General features: G+C 41.1%; 2 protein-coding genes and 1 long non-coding RNA gene across 4 annotated transcripts; 1 reads left to right on the top strand and 2 right to left on the bottom strand.

Annotated features, from left to right (window-relative positions):
• Positions 1-2275: 2275 nt before the first annotated feature.
• LOC131137726 (uncharacterized) lies at positions 2276-6131 on the bottom strand. Of its 2 annotated transcripts, none has more exons than XM_058085987.2 (6): positions 5948-6131; positions 4358-4460; positions 4160-4288; positions 3693-3809; positions 2379-2525; positions 2276-2312 (listed from the first exon to the last, which is right to left on the bottom strand). In XM_058085987.2, the coding sequence occupies exons 2-6, from the start codon at positions 4444-4446 to the stop codon at positions 2288-2290; spliced, it is 507 nt and encodes a 168-aa protein (XP_057941970.1). In that variant the 5' UTR covers positions 4447-4460; positions 5948-6131; the 3' UTR covers positions 2276-2287. The 2 variants fall into 2 exon arrangements, with proteins under 2 accessions (XP_057941970.1, XP_057941971.1); XM_058085988.2 differs by lacking the exon at positions 5948-6131 and adding an exon at positions 5896-5944.
• A 62-nt stretch (positions 6132-6193) lies between these two features.
• LOC131137660 (dipeptidyl peptidase 4-like) lies at positions 6194-14523 on the bottom strand. Its single transcript, XM_058085857.2, has 26 exons — positions 14411-14523; positions 14236-14323; positions 13039-13137; positions 12882-12973; positions 12725-12799; positions 12595-12647; positions 12457-12529; positions 12231-12351; positions 12010-12164; positions 11402-11499; positions 11203-11332; positions 11092-11130; positions 10921-11019; positions 10781-10851; positions 10540-10593; positions 10351-10460; positions 10235-10282; positions 10070-10168; positions 9903-9972; positions 9116-9310; positions 8971-9025; positions 8607-8706; positions 8117-8175; positions 7984-8056; positions 7603-7676; positions 6194-7534 (listed from the first exon to the last, which is right to left on the bottom strand). Exons 1-26 carry the CDS (start codon positions 14411-14413, stop codon positions 7442-7444), a joined length of 2226 nt encoding a protein of 741 aa, XP_057941840.2. The 5' UTR covers positions 14414-14523; the 3' UTR covers positions 6194-7441.
• LOC144901986 (uncharacterized) lies at positions 6954-10298 on the top strand. Its single transcript, XR_013630194.1, has 3 exons — positions 6954-8700; positions 8814-8962; positions 9084-10298. It is a non-coding gene; the product is annotated as an uncharacterized LOC144901986 (long non-coding RNA).
• Positions 14524-15453: the final 930 nt, after the last annotated feature.

Here is a 15453-nt window from a genome sequence, read left to right as displayed (position 1 = left end):
ACTACTGTAAACGTGTCCTGTCCAGACTTTAGGGACACCACAAGGACGTGTCCCATTCACGTAACTTAGCGTTTCTGCCGTTTTCCCAAACATGGCCCTTTTCCAGGGTTGATTTTTGGTGGGAAATCGGCGTTCCTCGGACTCGGGTGATGCATCGCGAGCACTTCCAACACACGTCGTCAGTTGTCCGTGGACCCACATATGCACTCCTTTGTGCTGTTCTTGAGTAAACACACCCCGAGTACTTTTAGAGATGCAATAATCGGAATAAAAAAAATCTGCAAAGGGCAACTGTAATATGTGTTAACTGTCTGAGTGATGCCATATTTACTAATATAGGACTGAAATGATGTCCAGGGCAGGTAGATGTTTCTTTCCCGCTTCTTTCTCAAATTCATACTATGTATCTTTATTTTGCCTTAAAACTTTGATAGATGGTAACCATGCGCTTTCTGTTCATAAATTTGACTGGTGATTTTTGCTGTGATTTGAGTTCCACTTTGTAAAACGTTTGCAGAGAATGAGAAGGAAGCGAGCCAGAGTGTCTAGAAAATGTTCAATAAACTCATTTCATGTTTGATTTTCCCCCTCGTCTCAGTTATTGTCTAAAAAAAAGGCCCTTTTTATTAAAAATACTAAAAATACTAAAAATAATACTATACTAAATAATACTAAATACTATATAATACTATAATAATAATACTATACTAAAAATAATACTAAAAATACCATTTGTTTTTTTAAGTGTAAAAACCCCATGAAAAATCTGCAATTGTTGTACAAAAAAATGCTGTAAAAATATTAACATAAAAAGTCATGATTTTACAAGAATTACAATGCAATATGATGAGAGAAAATAATGTTGTTTTGGCAGGCAGTATAACTATTAAATATTAAAGAAAAAATATATGTTGTTTTTATATTACTTTAAAAAAACAGCGAAAATGAAAAAATATGGGCATAAAGTCAAAATATTATGAGAATAAAGTCATCATATTATCGGAATAAATCATGGAATCAGTCATCTTAGGGGAATAAAGTCATCATTATGGGAATAAAGTCATAATATCACAAGAGAAAAATTTAGAAGATTTGATATCTTCTAAATACGCTAAGAACGTGTGTGGAGCAGCATGAAGGTCAATTAGCTGGATGCTAAAGCTAGCCACTGGTTATGATAACATATGTGGTTCTTATTGACATGTGTCAGCTAGCTGAATGCTATGGATGCTAAAGCTAGCCACTGGTTATGATAACATATGTGGTTCTTATTGACATGTGTCAGCTAGCTGAATGCTATGGATGCTAAAGCTAGCCACTGGTTATGATAACATATGTGTTTCTTATTGACATGTGTCAGCTAGCTGAATGCTAAAGCTAGCCACCGGTTATGATAACAGGTGTGGTTCTTATTGACATGTGTCAGCTAGCTGGATGCTAAAGCTAGCCACCGGTTATGATAACAGGTGTGGTTCTTATTGACATGTGTCAGCTAGCTGGATGCTAAAGCTAGCCACCGGTTATGATAACAGGTGTGTTTCTTATTGACATGTGTCAGCTAGGCGAATGCTAAAGCTAGCCACCGGTTATTAGAACAGGTGTGGTTCTTATTGACATGTGTCAGCTAGCTGGATGCTATGGATGCTAAAGCTAGCCACTGGTTATGATAACAGGTGTGGTTCTTATTGACATGTGTCAGCTAGCTGGATGCTAAAGCTAGCCACCGGTTATGATAACAGGTGTGTTTCTTATTGACATGTGTCAACTAGGCGAATGCTAAAGCTAGCCACCGGTTATGAGAACAGGTGTGGTTATCATTGACATGTGTCAGCTAGCTGAATGCTATGGATGCTAAAGCTAGCCACTGGTTATGATAACAGGTGTGGTTATCATTGACATGTGTCAGCTAGCTGAATGCTATGGATGCTAAAGCTAGCCACTGGTTATGATAACAGGTGTTGTTCTTATTGACATGTGTCAGCTAGCTGAATGCTATGGATGCTAAAGCTAGCCACCGGTTATGATAACAGGTGTGGTTATCATTGACATGTGTCAGCTATCTTGATGCTAAAGCTAGCCACTGTTATGAGAACAGGTTTGGTTCTTATTGACATGTGTCAGCTAGCTGGATGCTAAAGCTAGCCACCGGTTCTTATTGACATTGTGGGCTGCCAACACAGGATGGAAAAGATAACTTTATTTGGTGTTTCTCTCCCTGAGTGCTTATGGAAGAATGGGATGTTTTTCTATGGCTTCCCTTTCCCGCCGTTTGAGCTCCGCCGTCTCTTCAGCGCTCTGCTTGTCTTCTCTTCCTGCAACACACGCAACGTCACGCCGGCAAGCGCCACCCGCCGATCCCCGGAGAGCCCCCGCTTTACCTCTCCCCCGAAGGCTTGGAGGTCATGACCCAGAGTAAGTACTCCTTGGCCGCCATGGAGTCCAGGACTTTGTTGACGTCGCTGGTGAAGCTTCCGTCCACGTGCCTCCTCCGGCTTAACCCCCCATGCTGCCTCCTGACGTCACATCTGGGTACATGCACACCACGGAAACCGTTACGGCTCCGTCACCACCCATAGGGTGGTCCCATTTGCCCCTGTGTGCAAAGCAAACCTCGACCTTGGACTTTGGCTTAGGTTTACGGGTTGGGCTTTGGTTAGGAATAGGGCTTGGACTAGATTTGGAGGTTTGGGTTTGGACTAGGTTTAGGAGTTAGGGTTGAGGTTTGGGTTTGGATTACGGCTTGAACTAGGTTTAGAGGTTAGGGATGGGGTTAGGACTAGGCCTTCAATTCGGTTTACAGGTTTAGAGGTTAGGGTTAGGGTTTAGGTAACGAGGTTAAGGTTGGGGTTATGATTATGATTAGGGCTTGGACTAGGTTTAGGGGTTGGGAATGGGTTTTGGGTTAGGTTTACAGTTAGGGCTTGAACTATGTTTAGAGGTTAGGGTTGAGGTTTAGGTTGGGATTGGGGATTGGATTAGGGTTGGGGCTAGGATTAGGGCTTGAGCTAGGTTTAGAGGTTAGACTTGAGGTTAGGGTTAGGTTTACAGTTAGGGCCTGAAGTAGGTTTAGAGATTAGGGTTGGGGTTTGGGCTAGGATTAGGTCTTGAAGGTCAAGGTTGAGGTAAGGCTTTGGTTGGGATTAGTTTTAGAGGTTGGACTAGGTTTTTAAATTGGTGTTTATGTTAGGATTAGGTTTTTGGGTTGGTGTTAGGTTTGGGATTAGGATTAGATTTTGTATTAGGTTTTGGAGTTAGGGGTTAGTGTCAGGGCTTGGCCCAGGTTAGGGTTCTGTAATCAGTAATTATTAATACAATTGATGCAAAGTAATAATCTTTCCACGGTTTTGTTGTATCCGCCATCTGGTTCTTTCGGTCACGACCAAAACCAGGCCCTGAGATACTTGAACGAGTCCACCAGGCAAGACCAAAACCACAATCATCTTTGGCCGTGACTGTGTTAGCTGCTTCTACGATGCTAAAGTAAGAAGCTAAAAGGTGTACTGTGCTATAAAATACAACTTCTCCGCTCGCTCTCACGCCACTCAGCACATTCATGTGATTTATTGTTGCACCAGGCAGGAAAAGGCACATCAGGTTCAAAGGTGAAGGGGGCGGGACAAAGAAGCCAAGGCCATGTTGTCGTGCAATCACGCACTGGAGGAGCGTTAAGAAGAAGTGGGAAGTTCCCCTACTCTCTTCGGATCTGTCCCGTCATGAGCCCGGCGACAAAGTCTTTCATGGCCTGGTCCGTCAGGTATGAGCTCATGTCGCTGGTGTAGGTGCCCTCGGCGTGGCGCTTGTCGGCGGCGCTGCGGACAAAACAACAATGCTCATTGGGACAACATCGAGGATCAGGATGCAGGATGCAGGTTTACGGCGCGTTACCACGGTGGACCACACAACCCGCCTACTGGTACTTGAACTCCTCCACTTTGGGCAAGATCTCGTCCCTGACCCGGAGAACTTCACCCTAGATCACCGACCATGGTCCTGATTCTCATTCCAGTTCTTGTCAACAATTTGGTACTGGTGTCCCAAACTTAAGGAAGCGGTATCCATAATGACGGGACTCACTGACTACCTAGCATGACCTAGCAACCCTGCTATGTGGTTCCACTACGAAAACCACGAGGACTTATTGTAACGTCAGACCACCAACCTGCTGCGCTTGTTGTTCATCAGCCAGCGAACAAAGTCCTGCGCTTTGCGGTCTTGGAGATACTTGCTGTAGTCGTTGGAGAACGTTCCCTCCGAGTGTCTCCTCACTAAAGCCTCGTCCATCTCTGAGCTTCAGGTGGAAGAAGACATCCGTCACACGGATTCAAACCATAAAAACATGTCCCGCTTTGAGTCCTACCTTGAGGTGTCCTGAAGTGGAAGCTGCCAGCCGCAGTGGACAAAACTGAAGATGACGAGGAGGCCGACCACGGAGCAGATGCTTGTCATTGCCGCTACCTGAACTACAGAACCACACCGATACTGATACCAACACTGATACTGATACCAACACCGATACTGATAACAACACCGATACTGATAACAACACCGATACTGATACCAACACCGATACTGATAACAACACCGATACTGATAACAACACCGATACTGATAACAACACCGATACTGATACCAACACCGATACTGATAACAACACCGATACTGATACCAACACTGATACTGATACCAACACCGATACTAATAACAACACCGATACTAATAACAACACCGATACTGATAACAACACCGATACTGATACCAACACCGATACTGATAACAACACCGATACTGATACCAACACCGATACTGATAACAACACCGATACTGACTAACAACCAAGTTCAAATGAGTTATGTCAGTGAAGCCTTAAAAACCACAAGTCGCCTTTCATTGCCTTGATAGTACTATGACCATATTAGCATGCTACCGATAATTTCACCATATTAGCATGCTACCGATAATTTCACCATATTAGCATGCTACCGATAATTTCACCATATTAGCATGCTACCGATAATTTCACCATATTAGCATGCTACCGATGCACACCTTTCATTACCTTGATACTACTATGACTAATATTAGCATGCTACTGGTAATTTCACCATATTAGCATGCTACCAATAATTTCACCATACTAGCATGCTACCGAAACACCCACTTCCATTACCTTGATACCACTATGACTAATATTAGCATGCTACCAATAATTTGACCATATTAGCATGCTACCGATACACACCTTTCATTACCTTGATACTACTATGACTAATATTAGCATGCTACCGATAATTTCACCATATTAGCATGCTACCGATGCACACCTTTCATTACCTTGATACTACTATGACTAATATTAGCATGCTACCGATAATTTGACCATATTAGCATGGTACCCATACACACCTTTCATTACCTTGATACTACTCTGACCATATTAGCATGCTACCGATAATTTGACCATATTAGCATGCTACCGATAATTTGACCATATTAGCATGCTACCGATGCACACCTTTCATTACCTTGATACTACTATGACCATATTAGCATGCTACTGATAATTTGACCATATTAGCATGCTACCGATGCACACCTTTTATTACCTGTCATTTGACGAAACTAGTGATTTCATGACTGATGCAGGTATGAAGATAACGGCGCAAGTTGGAAGTAGTTTATCATGGAGTAAAGAAAAAAGACAAGCATTATGACATTACTGACTGGACTGTACGTCGGAAAGACCGGAGAGACCGGTTTAGTAGTGACTATTGCTGCCCTGTATGAGATGGTTATTATGATAATGATTTTATGATTTTTTAAGATTATCAGCCTAACCTGACATGTTCCTTAGGAAATAAACTCAGGAGCCGCTCAGACACAGAAATGACGCCTCACCTTTTCCCGTATGGCCTTCAGAAGAACGTCGCCACTTCCCCGGACTACTTACCCCGTTTCTGCCGTCCACCCTTAAATAGCCCAGGTCGGCCACCTCCTCCATCCGCCCCGCCGATTACTCTCGAGCCATTAGCCAGGCAGCTCCGCCGTCAACGAGGCGAGGGATGGAAGCGTGACGCCAGCTGGCGCTCGGGTGAGAAGCTCAAACAAACGCAACACTCATCCTGGCAAACAGCAGGAAGGTTTAATGGGCGAGCGTGACATCATCCAGTCATCGTGTAACTTTTTTCACCAACCACAGGAATCATCAACTTGCTTTTACACTTTTACGCTCTTTTATGGCCCAAATAGGCGAGGAGCTTGATTTGAAATTACTGGCGGAAAATAATTTTTTCTTTGTATTATATATTAATATTATTTATTTTTTTAAAAATGCTATTGTTTCCATCTTGACACAATGTAGCCCACTATTAATGTTAATGACTAATGTTTACTTTTATAATTATTAATATGTTACAGTTAATAATTTAATATTTTATGCAACACATTTATATTTAAAAAAATAATCCGGTCATTGGTATAAAAATAGGAAGTATATTTTCATATATTGTTGCATGTGACATTTAAAAAAAAATCAATGGGTAACCAACAACTGGCTTTCTATTGTCATATAATAAAACCCTTCGTATATATACCGAGCCTGTGAAAAAAGTCATGAAATAATCAAAACAATTTGTTTTCATCCGAATAAACGTGTGCGTATTGATAGTTGTGTCGTGGTTAACAGACATGTCATTAAAGCCAACGGCGTGCTCCCCATGTCAAGAGGCGATAGGAAACATGCGAAAAGCCTCGTTGTTTGCGGTGGGAATCATTTCAATGTAACGCTTCACAAATTAACGAATTATGAAACAAAGTTCTGAAAATAAAAGAGCAAAGGTAAGATAAGATTAATTATCGTGAACGTTCGTTTTGGAGCTGTTTTGTCTTCACGTCTGAAGAGTTTTAGCGCTCGAGGAATCATACTTTGCAACTGTTTTGCCATTTTTTGCTGTGCTCTCCGATAATGTACTGTAGTGACAGCACTAAACTGTGTTATGTGTGAATATGTGAATGCAGCGTCCGGATCTCAACGCCTCATTGTTTGCGGTAGGAATCATTTCGGTGTAACTCCAAACAATGAACAAATTCATTCATATCATGTATGTCCGGTGAGTTTTCGCGCCAGAGGAATAAAAATGGTGGCTAGCGTTAGCTATAAGCTAGGTTAGGTTTATGGTGGAACTCTTAATGGTTTTATGGAATTATGAATGACATTAGCTGGTCTTGGAGTGTTGAAAAAGTTGTGGTTTGGGAGAATAACGTAATATTATGAGGAAAAATTACCTCATATATGTCTTAAATATTGCAGGAGTCTTGGAGTGGTTGTGTTCCATAAATAGGAAGGGCAGAGTAGTGATTACTCTCCATTATAAACAATATACATTAGTCATAGAGTCAGAGTCTCGGTAGTCTGCTTGATGCCAGTTGTGTTGATCCGTGGGCTTCACGCAAAGCACCTCTGCAGGAAGTGGCTCATGTGCGTGTAGACATGCTGGTAGGCTGAACCGCCGAGCCCATGGTCCTTGTCCGTGTACCACTGCCGGGACGACAACAGTTAGTCATTCCGCAACGTGACGCCTAGCTTGCGGCTGGCGTTGCTCTCACCATGGCGTCGAAGTCCACCTGCTCGTCCACCAGAGCTTCAGATATCTCCGCTGCCTGCTGGAAATGCACGTTGTCTGCAAAATACACAAAACTTCACACATCACCAAGGTAATTCTATTTCAGCAGCAATAAACAACATCAATGTTATCCTTGTAAAACGTCATTTTCCACAAGAGGAAAAGAATAACATCGTTTTGGTAGCATAACGTTGAAATATTAAAGAAAAAAGCTGTTTTTAAAAAATATGTATTCTAGCAATATTCTGAGAAATAATTCAGAGAAGAAGAAAGAAAATTGTAAAAAAAAAAAAACAGAAGCAGAAATTTGCAAGAATAAAATTGCAAAAGTTGAAAAGTCAAAGCTAGCATAGCCTTGGCTTACCGTCGGCAGTTCCGTGAACCAGAAGGTACTGCACTGCATGGAAGTTTTTGGCCCGTGCCGTCACCGTCGAGTTCTGCGCACACGGATATCACACTTGGACACCGTTCACGCGTGTGTGAATGTGTGTGTTTACCATGTAAGCTGCAGGATTGTCAGCCGGCGTCAACATGTACCTCTCTGTGTAGATGGAATCTGGAGGGAATTAAAAAAAAAAAAGTGCATGTCAAGCTTTTTCCAGCATTTCAACCATTTAATCAATCATTTCCAGAATATTTGAACTTTATTCTTATAAGAGAACTTTTTCCGCACCTTAGTTTTCCAGAAATTCCAACTTTATTTGTTGTTTGCTTTGTTTCTCATAATATTAGCACTTTAAAAATAAATAAATAAAACTTTTTTTCTGCAATATTTTGACTTCATGCCACGACTAAATAACTAAATATGTTACTTTTTCCTCAAATGTATTTTCATAAATTTTTGCTGCATTTTAAAAAATATTTTTTTAATATTCATGAAATATTTTGACTTTATTCTTGTAAAATGACTGCTGTTTTTTCCTGTTTGTCTTCATTTTTCTGTAAAATTATTGTGGAAGTGGTAAACAGCAAGAAGAAAAAAAATACCATAATATTCCCATTTGGAGACCGGAGCAACTGCCATCCCACATTTAAAGACGCCGCTTCCAGATCCCAAGGCCATGGATGCCACATAGCCGCCGTAAGACTGCACAGAAGAAGGGACTGGGCTTTATTAGGAGGCTGCAGGATTGACTGCGTGGGGGGGGGGTTGAAGTTGTTCCACCACTGATGCGTCAATGTCATTTGGCCCAGGTTCTGCTTGACCATCTCACGGTACACGTTGGAATTCGCGTTTTCATGAATGAACCACAGTCCTGTGGTGCTGGCAGCAATCGTGCAGCCCCGGACCGTGACGACGGTCATGGTAAACCGCCGACACGATCTGGCTACCGGCCTTAAAGGTACGTACCCATCCCCAGATGGCGACTCGATCTTTGTCAATGAATCCCATTTTGATGAATTCCCTGAAATCCAAACGGGACGTCAAAGCAAGGCTTTTTCTTTCTCCTGTCATCTGAGCAGAAACGTGTTTGCAGAAAGGGCGGCCTTCTTACCGGGCCGCCGTTATCTGATCCTCGACCTCGTAGGTTCCCAGACGTCGGTAGATTTCGTGCATGAGCTTGTCGCCCTGGTAGCCGCTACCTCTCCCGTCAAAGCTGGCAACAACCACTTTCTCCTCGCTGGCCAGGTAGGTGGACCAGCTCACCCGGTACAGGAAGTCCGCCTTCTGGCTGCACGGACCTGCATACCTGCAAAAAGTACAGCAATTAAACGCAGCAATAAAAACACAATATCAATTAAAAATACACCAATAGAATTCATACAAAATAAGTAAAATAGCATTATTTATGTTACATAAATATGCAAATAAAAATGAAATAAAATATTAAAAATAAATTTGACAATTTTTCTTAAAAAAAATAATTAAAATAAAATATACATTACATTTTAAAATGAATTAAATAAAAACCACCAAATCAACAAAAAATTAATAAAATCCTACAAATTTTATTACATAACTAAAACAAAACTAATTAAAAATTTATCCATATTATTGAAGTATATTAAATATTCTGTAAACATAAAATTAAAAAATATATATTTATGAGTAGAAAATAAAAGTATTGAAATGAAAAATAATAAATGAAATAAAATAATAAAATCAACACCAAAATAAATTCCTATAAACTTTATAAAATAACTATAATACAGAATTAAATTTAAAAAATAAAAAATGTATTTATATCAAAATCATTTTACATCACTAAAAAAATAAATAAATACACAAATGAATTGAAAAGGAAATAAATGTTGTAAAAAATATTATGAAATATCTCTCACACATCCAGCAGTAGCGGGTACTTCTTGGACTCATCAAAGCCCGGCGGCAAAAACATTTGGTACCAAAGATCTACATCCAAAACAACAAAACAAGATCATGGAATTGGAATGGCCGCCATTCATTACCATCGCTTGAATAACGAGTAATCATAAATAACACGACTGACCGTATCCCGCAATCCTGAGGGTGCCGCGACGCATGTGGGGCATGCGGATGTGCGATATCAGCTGGATGAACTCCTTATTATCCTCCACACGTTTCAGCTCTAAAAACGGCAAGATGGTTAGAAAGGAATACTGTCCTGTACAGGAATGTCCTCTACCCGGCTCACCTGTGCCGTCCCTGTTATCCACCAGAGAACTGTACGGAACGCCGGGACCTCGGAGCAAAAAAAAATAAAACAATACAAGAGGTTTCAGGAATGCAAGAGACGGGAAACTGACTGACCTCTGCAGCTCATGAGGTAAAAAGACGCATCGTGGCTGAAATCCGCCGAGTTGTACTGGCAGTCACCGCTTAGGGTGCAGGTCAGACACGTGACGGCTCCGTTGGTCCACCTGCGACACGCGGAACCGTAACATGCAGTTAGGAGAGCCGGCGAGTGGCGATGAAGCCATAGGCGACGCCCATCTTCACCTATAAACGTTGCGTCCTCCAGGTTTTCCACCCTCTTGGTTGCTGGAGTAATACCTGTGGAATACGTAGTATTTCATCTCAACCTGGGACTACTTTTTGACGCAATTTCACATGTGTATAATATGTATAATAATTAATAATATATTTATACTTTTTATTTTTTGAATTTACATTTAGGTTTTTACATTTTCTCATTTTCCAAGAGTTTTTGGACATACGTATCTTTGAAAGTGAAACTCACACGCTATCCGCAGTAACCTTCTGAATGTTGACGACTTCCCATGCGCCCGTGGTGATAGCTGTGGCTTTGCCCTGCAAGGTAAGGTAGCGTCGGATGAAGAAGTCGTTGTGCTAACGTAAGAGCTAGCGTCGCCTGCTGACCTGCGCCACGTGATGGATGTGTTTGTAGCCTTTGCCGTCACTCATCAGCAAATACAAGCTCTTCTTATCTGCAGCAAAAACTGGATCCGGTGGTGAAAACTAGCCAGAAAAAAAACTTAGCTAAAAACAAGCATGCTTCTCTAAAAGCTCATTCTTCCTTTTTTTTTTTACCCGTCCGATCCAACCAGAGGAGCTGCGCATGTCCACATGCTACATAAATCAAGACAAGAATGAGTGAAAAGATGTCTCAAGAAGATATCCCTCCAAACGAGGACTTGCTACCTCAACTGGGTCCCAAGTGGAGCCATTGAGGTTGTATATCTGAAGGATGAGGTGGTTTTGGAGTCTCTTCAGCCACTGGACGGCGAGACGCTGGTCTGTTCCCCAGGTCACGGTAGCCAAGTAGTGCTCGCTGGAAGGCCGGAGATGGCCATAAATGCTGGATGGACGCACAACTCAACAGCTGGGAAGGTTCCTTTACCTGGAGCGGAACGGTTCTGGGACGGGAACTTGCCAAGTGTGGGTTGTGTTGTCAGTGTCCACCACGAACAGACTGGCAACTGGGTTGGGGGAACCTGCCTGAAGACGACAAAAGAAAATAGCTTTGAATATGGGTAAGGGTTTAGGACTGTAGATGGTTACGCACCTTTAGATATGGATCAGAACTTGGGAATTTGAACCATAGGTGGACATAAGGTTGGGTTTAGGACTGTGGATTGGTACTCACATTTAGATATGGATCAGATCTTAGGAACTGAAATCATGGTTGGGTATAAGGTAGGGTTTAGGACTGTGTAGGGTTTAGGACCTTATAGGGTTAAGCGACTATGACTTTAGGTGGATATAAGGCAGGGTTTCATACTGTGGATTTGGGTCAAGGTTTAGGAATTTGAACTGAGTGGGTATCAGGTATAATTCAAGACTGGTTAGATACTGACTCACCCTTCGATATGGGTAAGGGTTTAGGAAGTAGGACCTTGGATGCATATAAGGTCGGGTTTAGGGCTGTGGATGGGTACTCACCTTCGGATAGCAGCCAAGGTTTAGGAATTAGGACCAAGGGTGGATATAAGGTGGATTGGTACTCACTTTTGGATATGGGATGGAAACAGTACTTGGGTACTGTTTATCCCCATACCAAGGGTACTCCACAGTGGGGACTTTTGTGTCGTTCAGCTGGATGTAGGCCACATATTTTCCTCCTGGAGACCACCAGAGTCCCTGGTTGGATGAGAACATCTCCTCTGGTAGGAAAAGAAAAGCTATTACTATTACTACTAGTACTAGTACATATATGTACTGTGTCTTACCCTCATAAACCCAGTCTGGAATTCCATTAAACACGAGGTTCTCCTTGCCGTCGAAGGTCACTTGCTGAGGCTGAGAATCTGGGCTGGTCTTTATGTACACGTTATTTTGGAATACAAAAGCCTAGGAATCCAAAAGAGAACAGTTCTGGTAATCCATCTTGTAGGCCGGGTGTGTTTGGGAAAGGAGGATCAAGGTTTGACGATCAAAGCCCTCCATCATACTCACCAGTTTGTTGCCTTCAGGAGCCCAAGCCAAATACTGGACTTGTTGAAGAAGGTCACTGGGTTCCAGGAACTTGCTGAGACCAAGTAGAACAGCATCAAAACCACATAGGGCATTCAAGTCGGACTTCTGCATACTTACTCCAACGTGCGGTCGTACAGCGAGTACGACGCCGTGTAGGAATGCCTCCAAATCTAGCGGGACACGACGGAGGCATCATTCATGCTGAGGACATTTCATCGATCAAAGCAAAGCCAAAGCTGCGTCTCACCTTGCTGTGGTTGCTCATGAACGCCACGTATCTGCGGTCCGCCGACAGCTGGTAGTCAGTGGCGTCTTTTTCCTTCTAAGTTCCAAGAAATGAAGGTCCATTTGATCCTTCAGCGTCAACTTTGTGTGCCGTCAAACCTTCCACGTGGATGACTTACAAACTTGTCTCCACCCAGGAAGACAGAGGACCCTCCCGTGGCCACGTTGTGGAGATAGACGGAGCCCTCTCGCCTCCGGAGGTACTCGGCATCTGGATGAGCGAGAACAGGAACGCTTATGGATGCAGAGCCAGTCATAGGACCTTGATGGACCCACCTGAGATCCACCTCACGCTGTAAGCCCTGGGTTTGAGGGAGCTGTTGAAGACGTCCGCCAATGTGAAGTACTTCTCGTAGATGCCTCCATCCTGCTTCTCTGAAACACACATGGCAACTTGACACCACCACCTTATTTGGTTTTCACTCAATTCATAGATGTTATTTGATCAATGTCCATTTTCATTTATTAACACAATCAATCACATTATTTCATTTATTTTCATCCAAGTCATGAATTTTATGAAAAAATTGTAGGTAGTTATAGTTATAAAGTAGGTAGTTATACTACACAAAGTTATACATTAGAATAAAGTTCATTCACAAAAGTCAAATTCCAAGAGAAAAAGTTATATTATTATGAGAATAAAGTAGGAAATTTACAAAAAAGTTGTAAATGATGAGAAAATATCGTAAATGACAAGAATATAGTCATAGTCATGAGAATAAAGTCTTAAATTATGAGAAATTTTTTAAAGAATAAAGTTGCAAATTATGAGAAAAACGTAAAAAAAATAAAGTTTACGCGAAAAACTCTTACATTATGAGAAAAAAGTGGTAAAATTATGAGAATAAAGTTGTAAATTAGTGAGAAAAAAGCCGTAATACTATGAGAATACATTTGTAAATTTATGAGAAAAAAGTCATGAGTTTCAAGAATAAAGTCATAAATTTGTGAGGAAAAAGTAGTAATATTATGCGAATACATGTGTAAATTTACGAGAAAAAGTCATGAATTTCAAGAAAAAATTTTATAGTATTACGAAAATAAAGTCAGAAATGTACCAAAAAGTAGTAAAGGATGACAAACAAGTCATAACTGATAAGAATAAAGTGGTAAATCTATAAGAATGGAGTTATAAATTGAAAGAAAAAGTGTAATATTATGAGAATAAAAGTGCTATATGAGGTCAAAAAGGTCAATTAGGAGAAGCGGTAATAAATGTCGGGTTATTTTTGTTGTCCCGTTTTTTCTTGTATGAAATGGTTCCTGCTGCAATGTTGATGTCACCTTTACTCTGCTACATCGTCGTTATTCTTCATTTCATTTTGGGACTTGAAGTCCTCAGGTGATTTTGACATCATGATAAGCGCCATAAACAATGGCGGGGCGGGGCGAGGGGGCGTGCTGTTAAACCCAATAAAGACGGGAAAGGGAAACGTGGACGATTAAGCTGGAAATGAAGCCAAGACTTACCTTTCAAATAAATGACGGTGGGCACCGTGATCAGAACCACCACCACGGCCAGTCCAAAGACCCCAAGGAGAACCTTTGCAACGGAGACCTGAGAGAAGCAAAAGCTATGATGTGAATGCCCGTGCTCAAACGCTAAAAACAGCAACAGCAACAGTGTGCTCGTCCATCAACTAACCATAACTGAAAGACACACACAAAAAAACACACAACCACAGCGTGCGGAGGAAGGAAATGACACCGGCGTCCACGCAGGTGTCTGGGAAGTGTGCGGGACAGGTTGTTTGTGGCGTGCCTTTCCAACATCGCTGTTAAATATTAGCCCAGCTTTCATAGCCACCACAATAAACGTGCAAAGAGCAAAGTTTGTCCACTTTGGAAGGACTTTTCTGGTTTTAAAGTCAATCAAAGGAGATTTTTCACCAAGGCAACGATGAAACTGTCAATACATTTTGATGGCGCTCTCTGGCTTTCCCCACCAAGTACGATGTTACAGTTTGTACTGGGATCAAATACTTATTTCAATACTTATTTCACTTTTTCCATTATTTGACATTTAGTTTATTTTTCTATTAATACTAATTCATGTATTTTTAATTTAACCTTTTCACAGTTTAAGTATTTTTTTACTTTAAAAATATTAGAATTTTTTGGACATACATTTTCTTATTTCTCTATTAATACTAATTTTTTTATGATTTCAAACTCTTATTTTTATATTAAATGTTTTTGTATTTATTATTTTTAATGTTTTTTATACAAACAATTTTTTACATGTTATTTCTTTTTGGACATGTATTTTTAAATTTCTCTTATTTCTCCACTCAGTGAAATGAATGACAAAAAAACGGTAAGAAGGCTGTTAAAAGCTTAACAAATAGAAAAGCTCTGCCTGTATGTGGAATAAACACCATTTCCGTCACTTGTTGGCCTGAAAGTGGACATCCTGGGCAAACAAATGCAGCGTGCTTTGTTTGAAGAGATGCAATGTACCATTTAGCTGCCACTAAAGCACATCCTTTATAGGTGACTGTGAACACATTTGGTCCCAATGGAAGAGTAAAGTGTTTATATACGGCCTTTTTTACTGGGACTACCAGCACTTAATGATATTGCTTGTCGTTCATGATGAACGTTTGGACAGGAGGAACCAATCTACAAAGCTCAGAGCAAATGAGCAAATATTCGTTCACAGTTTAAGTTTCCAATTGGAATAAACAG

The sequence above is a fragment of the Doryrhamphus excisus genome, linkage group LG17 (assembly GCF_037039965.1).
Source record: "Doryrhamphus excisus strain RoL-2023G ecotype Guam linkage group LG17, RoL_Dexc_Guam_v1.1, whole genome shotgun sequence".
Lineage (NCBI taxonomy): Eukaryota > Metazoa > Chordata > Actinopteri > Syngnathiformes > Syngnathidae > Doryrhamphus > Doryrhamphus excisus.
The sequence above is the reverse complement of the archived record's forward strand: the minus strand, read 5'-3'. Positions and strand labels throughout refer to the sequence as shown.

Coding starts and splice junctions, on each gene's coding strand:
- LOC131137726 (XM_058085987.2), bottom strand. CDS start 4,446: ATGACAAGCATCTGCTCCGTGGTCGGCCTCCTCGTCATCTTCAGTTTT. Junction 2,526..3,692: donor ACGGGACAGATCCGAAGAGA/GTAGGGGAACTT, acceptor GCATGTACCCAG/ATGTGACGTCAGGAGGCAGC. Junction 2,313..2,378: donor TCCAAGCCTTCGGGGGAGAG/GTAAAGCGGGGG, acceptor CGTGTGTTGCAG/GAAGAGAAGACAAGCAGAGC.
- LOC131137660 (XM_058085857.2), bottom strand. Junction 10,594..10,780: donor AAGGTTACTGCGGATAGCGT/GTGAGTTTCACT, acceptor CGTATTCCACAG/GTATTACTCCAGCAACCAAG. Junction 10,461..10,539: donor GGAGGACGCAACGTTTATAG/GTGAAGATGGGC, acceptor CGCGTGTCGCAG/GTGGACCAACGGAGCCGTCA.